We start from the raw sequence: 25,893 nt of genomic DNA, 5'->3' as shown, positions 1-25,893 counted from the left end.
ATCTTTTACGTAATCAAGGACATAAACCAGTTTCTCCTTCATCTATGTACATTTTCTAGACTTAACTCCTTGCTTGCAGGGTCAGGAACACTGCTGCAGAAATGAAGGGCACCTTCAACCAGCATCCCACGAGCCAGGCTCCCAGGGAACGTCCTCTGCCCATCCAGCAGTGCCAGTGAATTTGGGATGACTCCTCAGTGACCAGACACACTCGTGGGTCACTGCACTGCAGGGAAAGAGAAGCAACGACATTAAACATAATTTCATTAGTTAAAATAAACATCTTGTAATCTGATAAAGCAGCAGATATTCAGATATATCAGATATAAATCTGATATTCACAGGTGACAGACACTGACCAAAACAGGCTGTTCCCCATTCTGCATCAATCCCAGGCTGCACACCTACAACTTTAATTAAACGCCCTCTAAAGGCAAAGGGTTCCAAAGACACGAGAGGGAGCCCTGCAGCCCCTGCAGCAAAACCTGCAGTGGATCAGGCGGTGAAACCGCTGTGCAGGCAGCAGGACCTGCACCCAGCCACAGCACAGGATGTGGGGGCAGCACAGGGCAAGGCAGGGAATAAAGGGGATGCAAACTGGGGCTGCTTCTGTGCATCATGGAATGGGTTGGGCTGGAAGGGAAGCTAAAGTCACCCAGTTCAACAGCCCTGCAATGAGCAGGGACACTTTCAAATACATCAGCCTGAAATCTTGCGTGTCTCCAGGGATGGGGCATCTACCACCTCTGGGAAATCTCTGCCAGAGTCTCATCACCCTCACTGTAAAAATTTTCTTCCTTATATCTAATTTAGGTCAACCCTCTTAGTTTACAACCATCACTTTTTGTCCTACTGCAACCAGCCCAACCAGCCCTGTACATTCAACCCTGATTATTTCACTCACAGTGATCTTTGAGGTTTTTATTTGGCACAACATTCGAATAACTAATTTAAAAATTAAACTTCAGAAGGTTTCACTGAACTGTTTTTTGATTTCAGCCTGAAGTCAGGAAAATCCCCAGCTGACCCTAAACTATTTTTAGCAAATAATTTTATAAAGACATTTCCATTGATCCCAATTCCATCCAAGGCATTGGATTGACACATATAAAACAGAGCTAATATTTTATTTTTATGCAGTTACTCAATCTGGATAAATTAAATGCTTTTGAAAGTAAGCAACATGTTAAGAAAAGGAAGCTGACTCTAGTCTGAACCACAATTAGATGCTTAATTTGCTATTAGGAATTGGCAGGCATTGTTCTTTGGGGAAGTGGAAATTACATCTGAGCACTGGATACGGTCACATTGGTGCAGGAGTCGTTCCTGGAGGAGCTCAGAGTTACAAATATGATTAATAAATGTACCCATGAATTTCATGTGGAAAGAAAAAAATATGAAAAAAATCAAGTAAGACTTGAACCAAAGACCTGGAATTCCTGTCCAGACTGCAGGCCACAATATACCACAAACCCTTGAAAACATCATTTCCAAAGAACAAAGTGAATGTCAAGAGGCAGACACCGACTCTAAATTACAACACTTTATTGCAGCATTGGCAAAGGTCAGATTTCTGAAGCTGGTGAAGATCGGGCGGCATTTCTGTATGAAATGTTACAATTTTACAAGTCTCTCTTCCTACATGCAGAAACCAAAACCAGTGGTAAAAAGGATTTTAAAAGAGCTAGAAAAAAGAATTAGTAGTAACATACAGGTGGGCTCTTTAACTCAATGAACTACCTCTACCTGAAAGCAAACAAAACCCTACACTAATAAATAACAGATTGTCAGAAACAGACCAAGAAACCTCATTTCTACTTGGAAAAAAATAAAAATTCTACTTGTTTCCAGACTTAAATCTTTTTTTTTTTAATTTTTTGTTTGTTTCAATAGACACAGAGGCTTATCAACCCATGAAGATCAACAAAATATTTGGATCCACTCCTTGACATCCTCCTGTTATGCTGACTGGCACGTTTTGGTTTTCAATGATACATACAATGGGCTCAACTATATCCCTGTCCTTAGGCTGGTGTCAGGCTGTTCCAAGCAGTACGAGTCAACACCCCGTGTTCATCAACTTCACTTTCTATTTTAAACCTTAACAGACATTTTACCTCCTTGGCCCTTCAGCTTTCCACCCCTCCCCACCCCCTTTCTGGCACGTCTGGCAGCAAAAGGCTCTTCCTTAACCAAGAACGTCCTCGCTGAGGAGTGTTTGAGAGGTTATCCTACTCGGCAGGGTTTTCTTCTGCACTTTGCCATTAGCTCTACGTTTTCCTACTGTAGATTTGCAGCCCCCAAAGAACATCCTTCCAACACCAAGTGCTTGAGTCGGAGACAAGGTAACTTGTGGCGAGTTCAGAGCTTTATTTCCCTGCACGCTGAGCTGCCAAAGCCCTTCCCGTTCCAGTGTCAGCGTCTGAACCGCTCTCGCCGAGCCGCTCGCAGGGCGAGTTCCCCATCTCGCTCGCTGGCTTCTGCTCCCACGAGGAGATGAACCCTCAAGGCGGTTCCCAGAACAAAAAGCTTTTTTTGGGGGGGTGGGGGGGAGAGGGGAGGCTGCTCTTGGTGCCCCACGGCCCCAGCCTGTCGCAGGTTTCGGTTCTGAACGCTCTAGACTGACGTGCTGAGATGTGTCCACTGCTCTCGTTGAATCGCTGGAGGACTCCACAACACCAGAGATACAGGACCTAATGAAATGGCACCGGCGGCTGCCTCAGCGTCTCCTGCAGGGACAGAGAGGAGAGTCAGGTCAGCCTGGGGTGCCCAGAGCTCTGCAGCCCCCCAAAAGCAGCTGCCACTCGTCCTGATACTCCTTTACCCTCTAACAGAAAGTTACAAATTCTCTTTTCTGCACAACCATTTCAAAAGGCCACACCAGACAAAAGCAGGGGCACAATGTGCACCTTATCATCCCAGATGAGATGCTGAACTACTGAAGCTACAACTACTACTACAGTAGTTGGCTGAAAACACAGAATTTGCTGAAAAAATGAGTTACTGTAAATAGTTTTCATCCTTCTGTGCAGTTTCTTAATGCTTAGAAATTCTGTAGAAATGTTACAAAGGGTTATCAATAGGCAAATTATTGGTTAGAACCTTTTTTAGAGCTGACAGGTGCATTTAAATCTTCCACCATCCCTCGTTCATGAAACACATCCCTACCCACAAAAATTTAATTCTCTTAAGAACACACAAATGTATTCAAGAATGACACCAGTCTGTAGGCAGGGGATTCAACAAGACCAGGGCAATGCAGCAGAAAGGTCACCCCTTTCAGTGTCACTAACTTTAGCACAATGCAGTTACTGCATCTGGGCTCCTTTTCTGCTGATTTTAGGCTGCAAATTAAAATTAATAATAGACAGCAAAATAAAACTTCAACGTTTACAATTCCCAGAAAGCTCCAGGGCTACACACCCTGTAGGTTTTTACCATGTAAACACAACAGTTCACGTTTCTTTACAGCAGTGTATAATCCTCCAGTGTTTGTTGAACATCATTTGATCTAAACCTGGTTTTTATTGAAGATCTTGCAGGAAAAATGTTACAGATATGTTAACTGGACTTAGTAATTTCAGCATCCCTTGTACCAGATGAAGCTTTCACAGTGATTTTGTATTTGTATGAATTGCTTTGTTCTAATACCCAGTATTTGTTTATATAAAAATGTGGTGTATTTTTTCCAGGAAGTCCTGAGCTGCTGCATCATTAGAACTCACTGCAGCACTGCTTCTATTATTTGGTTTTAACCACCTTTTAGTGTTACATAATGTAATATTCCAATTCTTTGTGGCACACTCAACATCGGAACACTGGCTATGTGCTTTCAATAGCAAAGAACTTCAATTTTCATTTATTTAGTAGACTGACATCTCACCTGCAGAATGTTACAACTGAGGGCAGACATTACTGAAATGCAGGATCATGTTTTTAACTCTCCATCTCCCCTTAAAAAATAATTCTACTGCTGATGGGGAGGGAAGGAAAAAGGCTGGGACTGGCTGCATGTCTCCAGCTTGGTCAAAATGACTCTCATCCCTGTTTCAGGGGATTACAGCAACGTGCTGCTGCTGCCAGAAATAGCAGTAGCAGCTTTTCCCAAACCAGGTATTTCACGTTTGTGTCTGACCTAGTAAACTTGATCCAAACCTGTATTTGGTAAGGTCAAACTCAGTACATAGATGTAATTAAAACCATCTTGAGCTCTATGTGTAAAATGGATCAATTCCTTGCAGTCTCCTCTCACACTCCCCTTCCTGCCACTGACACATTAATTTGTATGAAATTCATACAGTCTGCTTCTCACACCTCTGCTGAGCACCAACACTGAAACACACAGAACCTCTGCAACAAACCACGGCTGGAGCAGAAAACTGCAAGCCATGAAAACACAGAGACATCACACCATAGGCTATGAAATAATCACAAAGCCACGGCTCGGGGGAAGCTGGGAGAGCTCAGTCAGCAGGACAATTTCACAGCTTAAACTGAGAAGTGCCCAGGAGAATGTCAATAATCAACTCCTTTCTGCAGGCTGCTGACATCACAAGATCACAAAAATCTCTTTATTTCTTGACATGTGAGACCTTTGAAGTTGGATTTCACATGTATCCCTAATCTCTTCATGTCCTCCAATCCACAGCACTCTGCATTTCTTCACAAATCTCCTCACAAACTTCCAAACACCTCCTCTCCCAGTTCACTCCCTCCTTTGCTTTTCTCAACTCATCTCAGCTTCCCTGCTCTTTGCTCTCTCTCTCCTAATCACCCAAAACCACAAAAAAGCAACAGAAAACACCAAGATGCCCATAAAAATCTATCACATCTGATTTATCATATTCCATACTGTGAACATCAAAATTCAAATAAACCACAAAAGCTGGACTCACCTAAGTACAGAATCTTAACTTCTGCAAGTTATTTTATATTCTCATGTATTCATCAAAAATAAAATGCTCTGGCGAAGTGAAATCCAAGTCTGTGTGTATACTAGGATGGGAGCAGGGAGGTGTTTTGGGGATTGGTAGCTGCTTTCCACAAAGCTGCAGGGGTTTTTGATAGGTAGTTGTTATTATTTATATTGAAAGAACCTTTTCAAACACAGGAGTCTTTCTAACTGAGCATGGCTTATAAATACAATTTTGCTTTCCATTCTCTCTAACTGAACTGTGATCAGGTGTCTCTCCAGCTTTGCTGTCTGGGTTAGACTCACACCCAGGGCTTGCAGAGCTCCACAAGCACCATCTTGCCAAGCCAAGCACCTGAGGCTTTTCTGTTCTTTTCTGTTCAGCTCCAGTGCAGCCCAGCAGAAGCAGCTGCAGGATTTGGAGCCCCCCTCCCATATCCCTCCCTTTGCTTCCCTCCCATGAAACAGCTGAGAAGGGGTTTGGAATTTCTTAGCTGTGTTTGGGAGGCTCATCTCAGTAAGATGAATTCAAAGCTTTAGAAAGCAGCATTGGCAATGCATCAACAGCATGACAGGCGATGTATGAATTGTGTTGGTCCAGTAGCTGAAACAGGAAATCAGGTTAAATTCACATTTCTCCTTATTATCCAAACTGTGATTTTTCAGCATTAATACAATATTCTTTATGATGAGAATATTCAGCTAATAAAATCCCAGCATCCTGTTATTACTGTTAAGCTTCATTTTCCTTTATTAAATGGGTTAAAGAGAAATAAGAATCAGATGTAAACAGCAGACCTGAGCTCAACATTTAACTTGAGTATGATTTGCTTTGCCAGCCTGTACCTGCATCCCCAGGGAAACTCTGGACACAGGCAGGCCCTATACTATACTTTCAAAACAGCAGCAAATTTTGAGGCTACTTCTTTTAATAAAGAGAGGTTTAACAAGATAAAATCCTTGGTAAGGCCCTGCTTCACAACAGATGAATTACAAGGAGAAATTTGGCTTTCTTGGTAATCAATGTTTTTAAAACGATTTTATGTAATGTGGTTATTTCTATTTCACTTTTAAAACCAAGCCATTTAATGGATCTCAATCCTCTTAAACAAAGGAAAACCAATTTATAATTTTAAGAAGCGGTTCATAATGGTGAAAGTCTATTTCTATGATCATCCCATCACCAAAAAAAAAGAAAAAAAAAACTTTAGTAAATTTTGTTTCCTGAAGGTAGTAGTTCAATAGCCTGAGAGCCAAAGGCCTCTCTTAACACACAAATGCTACAGAACTGGAGGCAAGAGAGAAAATTGTTTTCTTTCCAGTTCTGCTGAAGCAAATCAAGGAACTCAACTTTTAATGGAGTCACAGTAAATTATCTTTAAGGTCAGTCAGCCTTAAATGTACAAATCCCAGAAAGAATTTCTCCCTTACAGGATCAGCAGATCTCAAAACCTGAGGCAATACAAGCAGGCAATTCCAAACAAACAGGAATAAACTCCAATTTCTGATCCAGCATTTTGCACATATTAAATAATAAGAAATCTGACAAAGCTTGTAAATATCACTGCATTTACTTTAGCACAAAAGATGGACATTAACAGAGGAGAAATGAAGTAAAAACTGCACAAGATTTCTCTTTTTTAAAAAACTACACATAGAGGGCTAATTGCTTAGAGAGATCCAGTTGTTTAAGGCCAAAAACATATGGAAGAACTCAATGCTACCTTCATTAATTTCTGAAATTAACTGTTACAATAGGTAAATTTGGATTTAACTTCCAAAAAGGTGTCTGAAACACAGTGCTTAGGACCCGTTTAGCAACACAAAAGCAAAGGTAAAAACAATAAATCAGTTTCTCTACTCTCAACACTCCCTGAAATTCAAGAAAGGCCTCATTCCTACCTCAGCTATCAGAACCTGTCACATTGTATATTACAGCAGAATCAACCAGATTTATTTACTTAGACTAACCCTGACCTCAAGAATTTTAAAATAAAAAGTCATATACCTCAAAGAAAGCAGCAAACTATTATTTCCAGTAAGTCTGAGTTATTTTGCAAGGAAACAACATTTCAGTTGTGTTCATGTACAAAGCAGCAGCAACAACACAGCACAGTGTCCCCATGGAAGTGATAACATCTGTGTTACACCATTGGTTCTACCAGGCAGGAATGTGAAATGTAGAATATCTCTACACAGATATGAAAATTAACAGCTCTGATCCTATCTGCTCAGTGAGATCCTCACAATCCACTGGGGAACTTTTTAACAAAGCATGAGGGGGTCTGGGCACAGACTGCAGTGCAACCTTGAAAGTCAGAGGACAATTTTCAATATATCCTACAAATCAGAGGCTCTGAGAGTGTAGGCAACAGATAATTTGTGCCAGTGGGAAGCCACTGGTGGACCCACAGTCCCTAATACATAAATGGAGTTAGAAAAGTACCAGTCCCTTACTGCAGGCTGAGATGGCCCCACCGATGCATGACTGCCAGGCAGGGCACTGCAGTACACAACAAATAAAATATACCTGCTCAAACAAACCTCCTGCTCTCTGTTCCAGGGAGCTTATGGATTGAGAGGAACAAAGAACAAACTCCATAAAACAAAACTACATCAGAACTGCAAGTGCATGGCATTTGAATAAGCAAACACTGCTCAAACTGCTGGATAACGTCTGACCTACTTCACAGGGAAGTCCTGTATTTTCCCTACAACATCAGAATATAAAAAGTTTTCTAAAGAAAACCATTTAAAAGAAATCTACAGATGGTCTGGCTGTTGTATTTAAAGAATAATTGCATCATGCAGCTCATGCCCGAAAGAACAGAAGGCTGCAGATGTTAAAGAAAGACCTGCAAGTATTGTGGCCATCCAGTGTAGAACACACTGTATTCCTAAAACAGCATTAGGTTACAGTGATATGAAAAAGCTAAATGGAAACCACTGCTCATTTTACTGAGTTACATCAGGTTCCTTTTTTAACAGCATTTGTTTTAAACTGCAATCTTTAAAATTTTTTTTATACAAGCAGCGTCTGTATGAGGTCTCAAAGGAGTGAGTGATCATCAGGACATTATCAAATGTACCATGAAGAAGTTGGAAATGCTACTGTAACACAGAAATAGTACATTACATGAACTTATTTGCAGTAAAGACAGACCCATTAAGAGGTAAACTGTCCCTTCCCAGTTGCTGCTCCCATCAATCCACCTTCAAAATTAACTTGCAAAGAGAAACATGAAAGCAAGTCTGCATTTTACCCAAAACTCTGTGTACTCAAATGTGTGCTGCAGGCCTAATATAATTGTTTATTTGCCAGTTTACTCTGAGTGAGAACAGGCACATACTAAAGCCTCAAAACAACTATTAAGCTATAGGGAATGACTCTTTTCATGATAATGCTGTTTTTTTATATGCTCTTGCACACTATAAATTGAAAGTTCCTCTCCATCTTCCCCACCTTTTCCATATTTACTTTCCCTTCACGGCATCAAATACAGAGGAATAGCTGTCAAATTCACCTCACAGAAAGAGCATAGGGAGAATTTCTTAAGATATAAAAAAAATATCCACTCCCTCTCTCATGGAGAAAGCAGACTGGCATCTTTTCCCCTACAAAAAGAGGTTCAGATGCTAGCAGCCATTTCACAACCGAAAAATAATCTTTTGGCTTCAAACTGCCAGGGAGGTACAGACACTGTGTTAGAAGCACAAAACACTGCTTGGTATTTTAGGAGAATACTTTAGAATAGAAACGACTGCCCAAGCACTCACTACAGAGATCATTATCTGTTTCAATTATGAAGGTAATTACTTGCCTAGAACCAGAATTACCACATTTAAAGGAAGATTGTCCTACCTCCCACCGGTTTTAAAGATTAGATCTGCATTAGGTGCTCCCTTCGGATGCTGGTAACGAGGCCGCCGCTCACGATTAGTATTTGCTGGAGCTGGACGCTGTGCCAGAGACTGTAGCATTTCTGGGATTTCAGACAGAAGAAAAGTAAATAGAAGAAAGTTAAATGCATTTTCTATGCATCACTTTACATAGGAATTTCCATATGCACATTTCACTGCCATTTACACTTAGCTTTGCTGTAGAGTTAACACTCAAGCTATTCCACAAAAGTTAATTACAAAAATTACAAATTTCATCCACAGCTTTGATAAACCCAAGCAACCCCACAATATGAACTTGTATTTCCAGATGTTCCTGCAGAAGGAACTGCCAGCAAAGGTTTTCATCACAGATGCTCCAGAAAAGGCCTGAGACCTTTTCTTTCTGAACACATCAGTCACCACTTTCTTCACCAATGATCAGGAACAAAGACTCACAGCAGCATCAGCAGCCTCAACATTAAACATCCCTGGAATAGTAACAACTGGACAATGCTGCTGCCAATTAAAAGACTCAGCTAGAAACCTGTCCTAAAATTAGGTATTGCCAGTTGGGCATTTAAGTCTAAGCTTGGCATAATTGGATCCTTTTCCAGGGAGGACAGGCACCTGAAGAAGGTGACTCAGCTGACCTACATTGCACCAGCTGTCCCATGGATGGAGTTTTTCACTTTATCATCAGTGGGAATAATCTGGGTGCAAAAAGCAGCCTACACTACCCAGTTTAGCCCTGGACAGCCAACTTTTGGCCAATTTAAACTACAATAGTATTTAATCTATTTTGACATTTGGTAAAACCTTATTTCTAAAACTTTATTTAATCTTTTAATGATAAAAAAGTTTCTTTACTTTCTTTACCAGGCTAAATTAATGCTTATTAACTAGCCAGTATAATTACAGATACATCATAGGAGGTAACCTCTGCCAATCTGTTAATACATCTAATGGAAAGTATTCCTTCAGTCCACCTGAGCAGGGATCTGCATTACTCAGCAAACAGACAGATGGGATAAATGAAGGGGAAAAGTGGAATAAGCTGTTAAACAGATTACGTTTGAAAGTCTGCTCAGTCTGGTTCTCTAATCTCTGGTAATCTCATTGGAGACACACACCTATCACCTGCTGCACACACACTGCTCTCAGTGGGGCCAAACCTGAGACTCTAATGAGGTTCCCTCACCATTTACAAAGTGCAGGTGAAACGTTTAGTAAAGTTATCACCCAGTCTTGGAGAAACTGTGACTGGTTTAATATTCAATATCTGTGCAGGCAGTCAGTGACCCCTGTATTTGTGTTCTGTACATTGAATTCAGCACCTGGCAAAGGCAGCACTGCACACACTGACAGTGCAAGTTTGCAAACATCATGAAACATCAGCATCCCAAACAACCTCGTGTGCCAGGAGAGAGCTCTGGGGGTGGGCAGTGAGGAGACTCAGGAGGAAAACCAGATCAGGGTACCCTGCCAGCCAGGGATGAGCAGCAAGCAGTGAACAAACAAGGATGTGCCCATCTGCCTCTTCTGTCTCCTATACAGCAGATGAAAGGAAATATGGGACTGGGAAATTCAAAACTGGAGAAGATGACAGAAGGCAGAGATGGCAGGGGAGCACTGTGTTTTCTAGGCTGAAGGCACATCATCACACCTCCTTGGTTTTTTAGTGAAGAAAAAAATAATCTGCACAGAAAAGTACCAGTCTAAACAAGAGAACCACCCAAGTTCCTAACAGTTCTTTAAATTAAAAAATGTTTGTAATATAATGAGCTTTGCTGAAACATGAAATCATTATCTGATATTACTTTGAAGCACATTTGTGAATTCCCATCTATTAGCTACCCTGTGCACATGAAAAGAACAACAAGTACATGAGCAAACGCTGGGACAACCCTGAGGCATTCCTCCAGAAACTGAGAATTCTTCCTCCCTCGGTAACTTCAAAGCTTAAAACTGAAATATAAACCCAACACTTTCATTCAGTGGGTAGGTACCAACTTGTCACAGACAGGATGACTCTTCCAAAAGTTACAATCAACTGCACAAAATCTAAATAAAAAATTGTTCCAAAGGTGAATGTAATTTGGCCTGTTTAATTTAGCCAGATTAAAAGGTCCTTCTTAGTTTGGTTTTACTCTGTATATTACCCAGGTTAATAAGATGCATCAACAGCTGTTTTAAAAAGGGACGTCAATTACGGAAAAACCTTTCTCTTTTGTGTTGACTTCCTTCCTGGATTGTTTTATACATATCAACTAAACAAAAATCTATGAGAAAATAAAGAAAAGCCAATTTCCACTTATCAATTCATATTGGTTGTCTGATTTCGGCCAACAGAAATAAATCAATGTGATCCTTTTTTGGATAAAAAGCACAATTGCTCACAATAAAATTTTAGATCAAACAGGTTCATTTTAGATATCAACAAAGTCATACAACAGGGTACAAAACCCAAATGCCTTGACCAATAGAAATATGAGAAGTATCTAATGAGGAAAAACCCACAAAAAGTCTGAGAGAAGCACTAAAATGTCTAATTCTAGAGTCTCTCTCTTCCTTTTTCACAAGTGGCTTTTTAAAAGCAGAGTGTCTCAGGAAAGTTCCTAATTACCCCGTTTAACACTAAGAATATATTGTGTTACCACTTCAGAGCTCTGCAGACACTCATTTTGGAAGATACTCATTTTTACAATGACAAGTTTAGTTCTGGTACTATCAAAGTTCTGCAAGAAGTACTGGATTCCACAGTGTTTTAAAATTAGACCTGCTTTAATTTCCCACTTCTTGATGAATAATGACCTTTCACTAAATACTTTACATGAGATTTCCTGCTAATTAACTACTTACAGTGTGATTAGTACCAGACTACAACATCTTCCCCCAAAAAAAGCAGAGCAGAAACTTTTGAGATGGATGTTAAATGGTAACAGGAACATAAGACATCAGTTTGATTGGTCTGGCTTTGTTTATTATCTGAGTAAGCCAAGGAAAATTGAATCTGAAAAAAAACCACAACCCAAACCAAATCATCCAACAGTGAAACACATCCAGTGCACCTGTCTGGGGACTGTATGATCTGCTATATTACCTGTTTGCTTCCATCTGTCCAGGTTCCAAAACGCCTGACTCACACGTCTTAAAAAAGTAAATTCATCATGTAATCTGTATACAATCCTCATTTTGTTAATATATGCTTACGCTCCAGATTTGAGGACTCCTAGAACCTTTACAATATGAAGCTTAGGTAACATTCTGTATTTCTTACGTGAAGGTTACCTCAGGACTTTCAAGTCTCAGCAAGGAGTCTAAATATTATTAATATCTAAAATACCTATTAATAGCTTAAAAGCAGATCCTAAATTACACAAAATTCATCTTGTATCCAACTCAACTATCCTGCAGTAAACATCACATTGATTTTGTATTATCTTAATTTTAAAAAAACAATCTCAGTTCTTCCCCTTTCCCAAAATAAATGGAAATGCTGAAATTTGAGACCCACTAGCAAATTCCTTTTCATGGCACACCCACAAAAACTTCTTCAAGTATAAAGACCAGGGAGGAAACAATGAATGACTAAAATCAAAATAAGGTTTCCCATAAGCACTGCAAATCAATATTTAGAACTTTAGCTGCTTAATCATCACAAATAATGCTTTCTGCAGATCCACAAAGGCTGCCCCAAAAACAAAACCAAAATACTTGATGATTTTTTACCCTGATAGTCCTCCTGTTCCTGCCGTTCATTGATATCCAAAGTGAGCTTTTTCATCCTCATCCTCTCCTCCTGTTCCGCCTGCTGCTGGTTCCAATGGTTTGCAGCAAGTTGGGAAGACATCGGCACATTCAGGATCTTAAACTGCAAATGAAAAGAAGTTTTTAAGTGCCCATCAGAGAAAACAACGCAACCAATACAAAACAATCCAAAATACAGAAATGCTGTGGTTTTTTCTAGGTTATATCAATGAGGTACTTTCTACAGAAGTTTCTACTGTGAAGCGTTTTGTTGGTTTGTTTTGAACCTCAATTTCACATTAAGCAGTGGGAGAAAATGCAAGACCTGCTAAAGACACAGAGAACACACAAAAAATGCTGAGTCCAAAACCTCCTGCACACAGTACTCATGTGAACAAAACTTACTCTTTCCCTAGGAAGGCACAGCCATATGCTTTATTTCTTATTTCCATACCAGCTGATTTGCCTACAGGGAATTGCCCTGGTCTTGAGACAAAAGCACCACAGCGGGCTCAGAAAGCTGCACCTCCCTCTTCAGGTCTCTTCCTTCCGAAGAGGTGAAGCCCTCTGAGCAGAATTCCTACTGCCACCCCTTGTGATAACAGAGGAAAAACATTTCAAGCTTTTCAGACATTCCCTGGAAATCCCAGTACTTTTGTTTTTAAGAATAATTCTGGCTCCCCAGTGCTGCTTCTTATTCTAGAGACAAGCACGGTGTCAGATTCCTCCTCCCCTATACCCAAATGTGCCCACCACATTCTGATTTAAACACCCATTATCTGATTTGCCATAAGACACACCAGGTAAGCTTGGCACTCCCACAGAAGTATCCTCTCTCTGGAAATCCAGCTGATATTTTCAGGAAGGCATAGGGAAGGTGATTTCTTTTTGCCCAGACTCAGAAAATCCAATTTGTTACTTCTATATATCTAATTTTTTTTACAATTGTTCCACAACAGAGAAATAATTCTTAATTTTATCACAATTGAAACAACAGTTCTCAGAAAATCCTTAATGCTAAAGTTTGCAAACATTTAGAAAAATATCACTTCCTCCTTCAACTCCATGTCCTTTAGAAATAAGCATTTCTGTGCCATAAGAATTTAATGAATTTAAGGATAATCACTCTCAATATTCCATGAACTACTCTGAATCTTGTTCCTTGTTACTCATCATGGGAGATCTATTTCCAAAGAAACAGAAGTAAATTCCTAAGTGCTCTTTTCTGTTCCACTGTCAAAAGCTGCAGAGAAAAATAAATTATCAAAACCTCTGCTGAGAAGCTTTAGAGTAAAAGCAAAATCCTCACCACCTGTGGTTAGTATTTAATGCAATAATCACTGAACAGTCTCAAGGTATCTCAGAGAGTAATGCCCCACCAGCAGCAGAGTGAGGAGTGTGAGAAGACTCAGGTGAAGCACTTGAAAATAAACTGTGCTTGAAACAAAGACTCTTGCAAAGACCTGAGAAAAACCTGGGTACAGTAAATCCCTAAACCCTACCAACTACAAGATGTATTTAGATGAGATTTTTTGGGGGGGAGGGGGCAAGGGTAATAGCACATTATATTGAATATAAATACAAGCTTGTTATTGAGGTGTGCAGGGAAGAATAGAAATGAAAGTTGAAATTCCAAGAGCAGTGTAAGCTCTGGTTACTCATTGCTGAGCAGGCTGTGCAGGTTCCCAGATATCATCAAATGAACTTTACATAAACTACACAAATAACTAATCCATTAGCAGCACTTCATGATAAAAATCATTCCTTAGCTTCACCATTAAGCTCCTCATCCATTTTAATTTTTATGTCCTTTATATTTTCTCTGTCCTGTGGATTTATCAGCTAAATGGGATTGGTGTTTCCAGACGGGATGCTTCAAGTAGAAAAAGAAAAGTGAACTATAGAAGGGTGTAAATGAGAGAAACAGATAGAGGAAAACAACAGCCTGGCAATTAACAAAACACCACTGAGTCACTATCTCAAGGCAATCAGCTGCCACCCGAAATCAAGTCACTGATGACAATTACTACAGGATATGATGATTACTGAGCAACTGCAACATTTCTGATTTGCAAATATTGAAGAGGTGTCTCAAAAAGCGCTCATCAAATCTGTGAGCTGGGGGCAGGACAGAAGATTTGTCTTTAAAGATGGCAAACTGAAGGAAGATCAAAAATCATTATTCAGAAGACTAGACTACAGATTTTATAAAAATGCCATGAGATAAAGACGTGAAGATATAAATGAGATAAAACATTTCCCATTCAGGGAGAGAGTTAACCATTCCAATCCAATATATATTTTATGGAGCTTTGTTAAAAATCGTTCAAAGGGAAGGAACTCTTTTGTCTTAGTAACCAAATTTCTTGACTTTCTTTTTACTGTCTATATCTCATTTTAGTTCATACCTACCTGGCACAGAACTTATTGGTTCAGAAATACCAAATGGTATTAGATACAAGCTCTGGTCCCTTATGATGCTGTTATTTCCCCTTGCTTTCTTATGGCTTATGGACAAATCACAATGCCATCATCCTTATTTCAAATAGCTCTACTGCTACTAGTTTTCTAAGTTTTGAGGATAAAATATTGTATCCTTGTCACTATCAGCCTGCATTGACCATTAATTGGGATACACACAGCTGGTTAATACCAGTTAGTTGCTCTTGTATTACTTAAAAAAAACCCTATTTGTCAATGCTCCACTAAAATCTGGGTGGACACTGACATGTGAACTGAGCATTTGGCAACTGGACCTCCACTACCAAATATTACTCTCAGTAAGGAAGCACAGCACAACCCATTTTTCTAATATTTCTTGTTTCAGAGCACCAGTGACAAAGTAATCATTACCAGCAGAGCAAGCAAGCAGGCTGATGTCATTTATCACTCTGGTGACTGTGCAGATGAAGTTACAGCCTCCCAGGTTGCTGCAAACTTCTTTTGACTGTTTTTAAAAGCTGCAAGTTTACAGCTATAACTTACCAGTGAACTATGCATCCCTCACTTCAAAACTCATTGCACATTCTGCTCGTGCAGATTTAAAATAAGGCACCATAAGAAGGAATAATTATTTTCTTTTCAACTCCACCTCTTCTTTCCTGCTTATTTTTCTATTAAAACTCTGTACTGAAACACATTTTTTTTCTGAATACAGAACTATGGACAAAGAAGCCTTTCATTAATTCAAGAGTTGAAGTAGTCTATAAAGCAACTGTTTTCTACATTTCTAGAAACACTGAGAGGAGTTTTGGCAGGAAGAGCCTACTCCCAAAACCAAATATTGGGGGAGGAGCAGGGAAAACTCCTGAACAAGTTCTGCTTTCTTTCTAAGTCACATTTCTGCAATATTTTCCCCTTTACATGGAATATGAAGAGCCTTGTAACTACAGATACTCCTAGTAAATTATCCTGAAAAAGCTCAACAACATTTTTTAAAAATGGAGATCTCTTAAACCCCTTCTCAGACCAATGACCACAGTTAAAAATCTCCCACTCAGAGCTTTTGTACAACTTTGTACACCACATTCAAGTTCCAGGAAAACAGAATAACCACTTCCTACATGGATGTTTGAAATAAGTTTCACATGAAGGAAGAGAAGGGGCATACTTCAGGTTTATACACCCCAACAGCTACATTACTGTCACAATTTAGGGAACAAATGTAAAAATCAAATAATGACATGGATCTAAACACCAGAAACATGGTATGAAACAATTCCTCGGGTATACTTTGCATATAAATTCAGAGTAATTTATTTTCATCATCAAATTATACAACCAAAATGAAAAAGTCTCTTTAAAAGCCCTAAACCATGGCAAGAAATACATGTGGAATGTGTTAGGTAGAGATTTGTGTACTGTGCATTTGCTGAGCTAGGAAAATTCAAACATACACTGGAGAAAAGAGCCAAGACTAACATACAGCTTAGCTGCATGAAGCAAGGAGTGAGTTTGTTTTATCAACCTGATTCCCATTTCAGTTTCTCCAAGAGATTCCCTCTGTGCATTCTGGAATTGTCCTCTAACAGTGTCTTCAGGGATAATGACATTTTTTTCTTTTGGCAAGTTGAATAAATTCAGCCAAGTGGCAGTTACTTAGGAAGTGGAATTTAGCAATGACCATGTATCTTGATTTGAAGCTGAAAGTTTTCAGTAAAAGCTGTAGAATCTTAAAGATTCTGGAATATTCCTTTTTCTTTCTACTGCTTTCAATATTCAGTGGTAGTCCACCAACCACATTCTCTTCACCTTCCACACCTATATCTAAAATACATGCAAGACATACCACTGACTTACTTGTAGAAACACCAAATGTAAATAGTAATGGTATAATCTGACCACAGAATTTTTCTGCATCATTTCTATTAACAACCAAGAATTCCAAGAAATTATATATGGTATTTTTCACGTGTCAAAATGAAGTTGTCTGTATCTGATTTTGAGAAATTAAAGAAGAAATAAAAAATGCTGTGTTACATTTTCTGAAGTGAAAGGCCTTTATTTATTGAAGCAGTATCTGTACCTTACCTGCTGTTTGTTGCCTTTTCGTGTTAACATGACAAATGGCATCGTGTCCCCAGACTCTGCCTCTCCTTCTCCCCCTGCCAGAGGGGGACCCTTCTTCAGCTGACTTTTGAGATGCAGAGGAATAGCAACATCCAGCTGGTGCACTTTAACAGATTCACCACTCCTTTGCTATGAGAAAAAAGTGAATTCTATAAATGATCACATGCTGACACAGTCAGTCAGGCTGGCAGCAGTCAGAGTTTCACAACTGAGAAAACGTTTAACCTTCCAGGAAAATTAAGTTTATATATAAATACATTTATAAGCTTACTATATTTTCCTTTTGCTTTCCTTGCTTGAGAAGAAGAAAGTAACAGGGCAATCTCTTAGGGAAAGAAATCTAGACACCTGATGAGACACACTGTAGAACGTACATTCTTAATTCAAGATTTTTTTTGTACATCTTAGTAATATATTTATTATACAGGGCTTGCTATATTCAATATTGAAATATTTACCAGATGGGACTAAGAAAACAAAGTACTAAAAGCTTATGTAAATTTAAATGTATCTGCATTTTAAGCCTATTATCACCTAAGATAAAGTCAGAAGTTTTGCACAGTATCTGCTGCATTCATTATTCATTGTGTAAAATATATGTCAGTATGTCGTACATTCACTGGGCAAACAATGTAATTAAGAGCTATTTTGCTAAAAGCCAAACAAGTTAACTGCACAGAAGAGGCCAAAACAAAGAAATAAAACCTCTTCATTCCTTTAGTATGGTAACCTAAGCATTAATCACTTATTTACTTTAATAAAAAAAATCAACTACGCTGAACTGTACATTACATAAAGAAAATAGCTATTTATACCTGAAGATTTTCCAGCATCATTTTATCCAAGGCCTGAATGAAGTCCTCATCCTCTGCACAAGGGACATGCTTCAGGCCTCCTCCTTTAATCATTACTTCCTATTGCAAAGGGAAAAAATTGTCCATTAGTTTCAGAAATATGAATTTTCAGTCTAGAAGTGGAAAATATCCTTATTGCTTCTATATCATACAAAATCAAAAGATTTGTAGAACCAAATTGTTTAAGAAAGAAGTTTTCAGCCTTGATTATTTTCTTGCAAGGCATATTTCCTGATTTATGGTCACCCATAACATTAACACCCATAATTCTGACAAATTCAGAATATGTATGTGCGTGTGGAGGTGCATGAACACATTCATGATGTGGCAACAATAAAAGAAAAACTCTCTATCCTTAACACACCTTTTTAAATTCAATTTTCCATTAAGTCCATACATTTAGATGGTATTTTCAAGACAAAAGCTACCCTTCAATTATTTGGAAAGCACAACAAGACAACAAAAATGTCAGATGTCAGCACCCCAACACATTGTTCTATAATGTTCATTATTTCCTTCTTATGTAACTGCAATTCAGGCTCAACCAGATGGGCTCTTTAGCTGCAAACGTTATAATCTGTCAATCCCAAATTTGTATTGTAGGAATTTTGCACTTCTTGGCTTGTCTCCTTTTCTGTTTTGAGATCTAGTGAAGTGTAATTGGCTTACCTTGTTACATCCTATCAGTTTGCTACTTTGCTGGCATTGCAAAACTATCATTTACACAATATTTTCCAGTCTAGCTATGTGTGAAAGCTCATGGCCTTGTGAAAACATGTTTGTAGTAAATTTGACAGCATAAAAAATTTCAAAAGGTAGTAACCAAAGTTTGCCAACATGAAAATAAGCTATAAAATATATCTGAAAGAGTAACAGGAAGTCTCCTTGCTGTATTTTCCCAGATATGTTATGAATATGATATGTTTTTGCACTGGCAAAAAACATTGAGTAAAGAAAACCAAAGATGCAAATTCAATTCACTTATCTCCAGCTCAATACATACTGTATTCTCCTCATCAGTTTCATTTTCCTTATTGGAGTCTGTGAGATAATCGGTGTTTTCTTCCTCCTCTTCTTCACCCTCTTCTTCCTCATTGTCAGAGCCCTCCTGAAAAATTCAATTGTAACTGCTGATTATTTTAAAACAATAAGGACAGCTAATTCCTCAAACATTTTCCTAAACTGTGCATGTTGCTTAGTTAAGTCTTTGTAAATTTGTTTGGTTTGACTTTTATTTAATGTTTCAGGCTGAACTCACTCAGCTTTATTATTAATTTCACAAATGTACAGCAGAAAACTGGGAGTTGTGGTTGATACATGCTGCCACTCAGAGGGAACTCCACAAGCAGCAGGAATGGAATGGCAAGAACTCATGAAGTTCAAAGAAGGGAAATACAAAAGTCTCCAGAGGTGCCTTCCTCACCCTGCAACTTTCTCATTCTATTGATACTAATTTATGGGTGAAGGCACAAACCCAGCCAAACTTCAGGACCTTTAATGCTGAGAGACATTTATTGAAAGAAAGCTTATTAGTAAATCAACCAGCCCAAGGACATGGAAAAAACCTTTTCTCTATTTCCTTGAACTCATTTTCTTGTAACAATACCATTATCATGCCAACTTTGCTGTGTCATAGTGACAAGTCAGAATTTCTGTGTACTTGTGGTTTTTTTAATTGGCTCCACCATTTTTGACCGAAAATATTATTAGCACAGTAAACAAGGAAGGTTTACTGTGCCCCATAAATCTTTTATTTATTCATATTGCATAGGCATACCCTAAACACCTGTTGTTTTTCCTAATGACTGCATTGACATTTAGTCAATACATTTGCTTCTACAATAGATAAAGAGTCATCTGAAAGTGCATTTTTTTCATGCCAAAAGCTAAAGGAATCTTCTTGAGAAGCAGGATTTACCCTGAGCAAAACTGTCAGGTTCAAGTCTCTGCCAAAATAAGGAATAAACCTCAGACACTCAGTTTTCCACACACACAGAACTGGGATGGGAATATCCTCACAGTACTGACTGGGCTGGGCACACCCAGATTTCACCTGCTAACTCTGACTTAGAGAGGCTTCAGAAAATAACAAGCAATCAAAATCACTTCTTTTACATGAGGCAAGGTAAATTATTAAGTTCACCTCTTCTTCTGGCTCATTTACTTCACTTTCATTCCCAGATTGTTCCTCTGTCTCTGCTCCACCTTCCTCCTCTTCTTCATCCTCTTCCAGATTCTCTCCTTCTGTAATGGAATCCTTGGAATCTTTGTCATTCACAATTCCTGAAATTTGGAAAAAGAGAAAGATTTGGAACATTAGAACACATATAACCACTCAATGTGGAAGATCACCTCAAAAGTCTAATGTTACTGAGCACTAAAATTTCCGACTGGTCATAATAATTGACTTTTGAATGAAACATTTCCTATATAGTTAACTGAGACATAAAGGGTAATAATGTCCTGTCAGAAACACAGGAAAACATTAGAGAGAATGTTTAAAATCTCCAAGAGAACAGAAAGAGCTGTGCAAACTGCCTCAAAATATCCTCAAATTAAATGTGGACCCTACTGAAACACACAACAAAATCTGAGTACCAAACAAGAGACTGCACAAAACCAGCAGAACCCAGAGACACGAAGCCCCTGCAGTCTTTGCTGCAGTACTTCCCTCTACTGCCAATTAACAGTTTAGAAACAACAATTTTCTCAGCCTGTAATGAACCTTTGTGACTCTCTCCTAATGCTCTGAGGCTGTACTTGAACCTATGAGGATGTAGGTGCCGCTCTGAAATCTCTGGGAAAGCAAAGTACTCTGGTGTGCTCGTCCTCCTTGCAGACAGGTCTCACAATTCTTACACTGTGTTTAGTTCATCTTGCAGTTTTTCTCTTGCTGACCTGTGTGCCTTCTGTCCTTCAAGATGTTTTAGTTTACTCTGTGTGTAAAGTATCAAACATAAATATCTCCTTTCTTTCAGTAAGGCATCCTTCAATCTGACACCATTATCTGTACCATTTCCACAGAAGCAAAAAATTAATTTTAGCTTTTTCCAGTGTTTCAGTGTCCAGTTGAGCCTTAGATATAGATTTCAATCAGAATGTTTTTAAGAATTGAGCATGGTTCTGATTCAGGAAAAAAATTAGGATCTGTTTTTAGAGAATGACTATTGCAATATTTAAGTCATGCAGTGCAAAACCCCCAAACTTCCAGCATACACTACTGCTCTCATATTCTTTTTTTTTCTTAATTTACAAAGCAAATTAATCCTCCAGAGGATTACTGATGTCAGACTTCTAGGCCACTAGATTTCCCAGGAATTTACTGAGGAGTCAACACAGTCACTGTTCAGGCTGTCATTCCTTTTTTGACATTACACCAACTGCACTTAGGGTCAGATGTCAGTGTAAAGTTTTGTGAAGCTCCTGTTATCTGTAGGAAGGAAATGTTGAGTACCTTCCAAAACAATATTACAGTTTAAATAACTCTTTGTGTATTTCTTCTTGGTTATCATTTTGAAAGCATAAAAATCATGCATTTAGATCACATCACAGTGGAATTCTATTTTGCTTTTCAGTTACTACGTAGGGAATTTCAAGGAATTTCAATGCCAAATAAACAGCATATTAAAAAAAGAGTTCCCCTTAAAACAGAAGTTGCAGCCTTTTATGTGGTTATTAGACATATTCATTCCACAGAATTAAAGGATTATTCTTAAAAATTGAATGTGTCCAAGTAGGTGAAGTGCTCTAATTAACATTTAAAAAGTGTAAAAATTACATATAAGATCTTTTAATGAACAAGCTTGTTTTCAAATAAAAATTGAAGATTAGAAAACAACTTCATTTAACAAGTAATGAACACTGTAGTATCCAACATTTTGTAAGAATGGATATGTACAAGAGGTTTAAAGGTTAATATGATAACAATTTTAGATGCTCGCTAATCAGTTTATTTTCAACTAAGCTGTGCTGCCAGCCCAACTATTTTCTCCTGAAATTTCTCCCACATTTTTTGATTAAATTTATGATTGTCTTCCTCATCACTTGCACCATGTGACTCCATAAATCAATACATACACAAACACTTCTGCTCTCCAAACACTATTATATTAAGAGTATTCATATTGACTATTTTTTACAACATCTATTAGTTTAGAGTTATGGAGATTCAATGATTAGAATACATAGATATAATGATTAGAACGAAACATGCAAAAAAGTTACAAAAATATTTATCATGAGAATAAATGACCATAACAATAACAATAATTACCTATTACCATCATAAAAAGACAACTTTAAGAACTACAGGAATTGTCAAAAATGCCTAATTCCCTTTGCACATTTTCTTACCCAATTTTATTAAGAATTCTCGTTCCAAGTCTTGCACCTGTCTGACAGCTTCTTCCAGGGAATTGCAGAGCTTTATCTTTGGTCTCAGCAGTTCCAGTGTATCACTGATCATGTAGTCTATGTCTATAGGAAAAGGGTGGTCTTTTGTCCACACATCCAGACTTTTTTTCCACCACACGTAGCGCTAGAATACCAAATATTGAAATCAATTATATGGACACTGATGTTTATAAACCATTTAAGTTACAAAGTTTAAAATGTCATGTTTGTACAGTAAAAAATACAAAAGCTTTCATGTCACTACTCTCCTATTTCATATAATTATTAGATATTTTGATAGCACTAAACCTTGTTTGATAACAATGGATATCACAAACATTAAGAATCATAACTACTGTTGTAAGTATGAAGACTGAACAAAAAAGCCCTGGCAAGGAAGTGCCTTCTCAGGGTAAACTCCTTGTACAAGAGATGACCACTTACAAACCAGCCAGCTTTTGACTACTTCCCCCAAATATTTTCAAAAAATTATTTCCCCAAAGGCATTTTATGGGAAAAGGGGGGGAAACATAATAAAAAGAAATATTTAGACTGCAGCCAGCTTCAAGTGGCTTATCCAGTTTGCTTTATAACAAATTCACATATAACTCTTACAGTGACACTGTAAAAAATAAATGCTGATTTTAAGTGAACCTAACAGTAGATCTTGAGAACTAAGGTGCTGCAAAACCTGCATCTGAAAATGAAGTATGAGTAACAGACTCTTACTTAAAAGATGACATACTCAGGAGGAAGCCTTGCTGAAATTATTAGGTGTAACAGAAATATAATGATGTCTTCCCTAAAACATTTATTTTTGCATTTAAAAATTAGACCATATGATGCCGTGAGCAGCCTGGTCTAGGGGGAGGTGTCCCTGCCCATGGCAGGGGGCTTGAACAAGGTGATCCTTGAGGTTCCTTCCAGCCCAAACTATTCTGAGGTTCTACACTTCCAAACATCATTTTACACCTTGTGTGCAGATGAGTGATTTGTATCCTTAAGGTTTGAAATAAGTTATCACCTTAATTTTAATTTTTTAATACCTTTGTTTTAGTATACATTATAGAGAAAAGCAGAAAGAAAAAGAAATAAATTCCAGCAAGTTTTAGCATGAATTCCATGGCCTGGAATTCCTCATTTCAGTGTTTAAACACTCATTATGAAATCTCTTCCCCACTTCATTACATTTATTGAATCAGAACTTTCTTTGCTGCAACTTGTGCCCATTACCTCTCATCCTTTCACTGTGCATGACTCCTCGTTCTCTACAAAAAACATTAGCTGAGGACAGCAACCTAAATAATCTTCTCTTCTTCAAGTTCAGCAAATCCCAGTGTGAGCAATGAGTGGCTCCTGATCATTTTACATAACTCAACATAACATATCACTTGAAAGTAAAACTGCTACCAGACAGAAAAGATTCTACACATTACACTGCTAGAGAACAATGAGATAAATATGTACTAGAGTGACTTATGTTAGCTTGTTGAAGAACTTTAGAGTTCTGCATAAAATTTAGAATACCTGAAAATATACAAGGAAGCAATCAAGTTTTCGCTTGCTGGATCCTCTGTCAAAATATTGCCCACAGGTATCGAGGATGGTACAGACAAGTCTGATTCTGAAAAGATGTTCTGGAGGGTCCAGGGGACTAGGACTGCCATCAGGGTTCACACCAAATGAGGTGAAGGAATACAGAGTTCTAAATATTACAGCTGACTCCACCATTCGATAATTGTAAAGCTCCCCCAAAAACTTGGCACTGCTGATCCGCCGTTGGTTGAACTTTGGTTGATTAACCTTTATCAAAAAAGAACAAGAAAATTCACTCGATCGTGCAGACAAAACAGAAAATTAAAAAATCCAAACCCAACCAACCTTTTACAAAGGAAAAAAGTGTATTAAAAATTTGACAGAATTTCTTATAATAAAAGATGGTTATTTATGGCTACATACATTACATGAAAGTAAACACTAAAAAGTAGTTATGAAAGCTGGTCAGCTAGTATTTAAGTTCCAATACATTTAGCATATACTCCATCTTAAATCTGTGATGAATTTTCATCATCCAAAGAATTCTTGTAATTATAACAGCTTTTAAAATATGGACTGGTCTCCAAAGTTACTTGATGTTGTGTAAATCTGTCTACACTAACAAAGAATAAATTCTATGGCCTTACTATGATAAGGGAGGCAAAACAATTGTCTTATGTAATGTTGTTCGTTTGGTTTTGTTGGCTTTTTTTTTGGTACAGTTATTCTATTAATTTAAATAAACCTACACAAAGCAAATAACTGAGGTAGAAAAGTCATCAGACACAAAAAAAAAATCAGAGAATCCAAGGGTTCCTTTCTTTAAGCACAATTGTTTTGTTTTCCTTTCCACATAAATAGATGAGCATAGCTTAGCAAGAATACTGAGCATTTACCTCCATTCCTAGTCGAATATCCTCCAGCACTCCATCCACAACATGAATTCCAACATCCTCCTGGTAAAGGACCAACCCTGCTAAGAGGTTGGCTACACAGTGAATACTATTATATTTCACATTCCAGATGTTGATCATACAGCATATAACATAGTCCTTAACTTCTGCATCCTGCCAAGGCAGCTTGCGCATCTGTCTCAGCACCTAAACCAAATTTTAAGACAAGCTTCACATTTTAGCAGGTAAAATATCAAGATGCTCCCTGCCATCCCCCCTCTCTCCTGGTTGGGATGAAGTCCCTGTAAGCACGTGCAAACAACCTTGTTCTCCCTTCCAGGCATCCTCCAGACCTGCAGTGGCTATGGAAGAGCAACTGCTGTCCCTGAGCTACTGATCCAGCTGTCCAAGGCTGCTCCATGATTTCCTTGCTCTTACAGTCTGTATTTAACTGAAGTCTTTTGTCCCTTACCCATCCAACACAATGTAGAGAACACAAGGATTCCCATCTCAATCTCCCTTTGTTCAGCATTTGATGCTGTTGTGAACACAGGTCCACAATTGGAGCTTCTATGTGTCCCAATAAAAGAAATAAAACCACTTTATTTATGAATACAAAAATGATACCTCTTCCTTGCAAAAAACCATAGCTCTGCCCAAACCTTTTCCCAAGTTACTACTACATCACTTTCAGTCAAAACTGCATTAAAGATTTTGAAAGGATTTACCTTCTCTGTGGTGACCTTGGAGAGATCCTTGTAAAGAAGCTTACGGATATATTCCTGCAAAGGAGGACGTTTTTTCTTCACAGTTTTTTCAGCTGGAGGGGGATTACAGTAGTAATAGGCATTTTCTACCATTGTAACATAGCGTGCATCAAGATGCATTGCTTGTTTTTTCCTCATCATTTGTTCCTGGAAACAAATGCAAATGACCAGTTAGAGATGCTGACATACCACATTTTCAAGCCAAAGGCTTTTAGAGTTACATTTGGGATACAGTAAATATGAAAGGTTGCAGGAAAGTTAAAAGCTTGGGTAGTGAGAAAAAAAGACCAAGTACATATATCTGGTTCTGTGTTGCTCTTTCCATGGTAATTTTTCTTTAT

The 25,893-nt window shown here is 38.2% G+C and overlaps 1 protein-coding gene across 5 annotated transcripts in view; it reads right to left on the bottom strand.

Moving 5' to 3' along the window:
• Window positions 1-1,526: 1,526 nt before the first annotated feature.
• UPF2 (UPF2 regulator of nonsense mediated mRNA decay) overlaps window positions 1,527-25,893 on the bottom strand; it is a 53,416-nt gene continuing 29,049 nt past the window's right edge. For 4 of the 5 annotated variants that reach the window (XM_063397049.1, XM_063397046.1, XM_063397045.1 and 1 more), the window contains 11 exons: window positions 25,514-25,699; window positions 24,789-24,992; window positions 23,884-24,159; window positions 22,318-22,501; window positions 20,108-20,247; window positions 18,968-19,072; window positions 17,926-18,024; window positions 17,072-17,239; window positions 12,524-12,665; window positions 8,775-8,895; window positions 1,527-2,729 (listed from right to left, as the gene is read on the bottom strand). In XM_063397049.1, the coding sequence (XP_063253119.1) occupies window positions 2,720-2,729; window positions 8,775-8,895; window positions 12,524-12,665; window positions 17,072-17,239; window positions 17,926-18,024; window positions 18,968-19,072; window positions 20,108-20,247; window positions 22,318-22,501; window positions 23,884-24,159; window positions 24,789-24,992; window positions 25,514-25,699 (1,635 nt within the window). In that variant the 3' untranslated portion in view covers window positions 1,527-2,719. Of the gene's footprint in view, window positions 2,730-8,770; window positions 8,896-12,523; window positions 12,666-17,071; window positions 17,240-17,925; window positions 18,025-18,967; window positions 19,073-20,107; window positions 20,248-22,317; window positions 22,502-23,883; window positions 24,160-24,788; window positions 24,993-25,513; window positions 25,700-25,893 lie in introns of those variants that run through there. The other variant, XM_063397050.1, reaches the window with a different exon arrangement.

The sequence above is a fragment of the Prinia subflava genome, chromosome 4, assembly GCF_021018805.1.
Source record: "Prinia subflava isolate CZ2003 ecotype Zambia chromosome 4, Cam_Psub_1.2, whole genome shotgun sequence".
NCBI classification, from domain to species: domain Eukaryota; kingdom Metazoa; phylum Chordata; class Aves; order Passeriformes; family Cisticolidae; genus Prinia; species Prinia subflava.
Note: the sequence above shows the minus strand (reverse complement) of the source record. Positions and strands in the feature narration are given on the sequence as shown.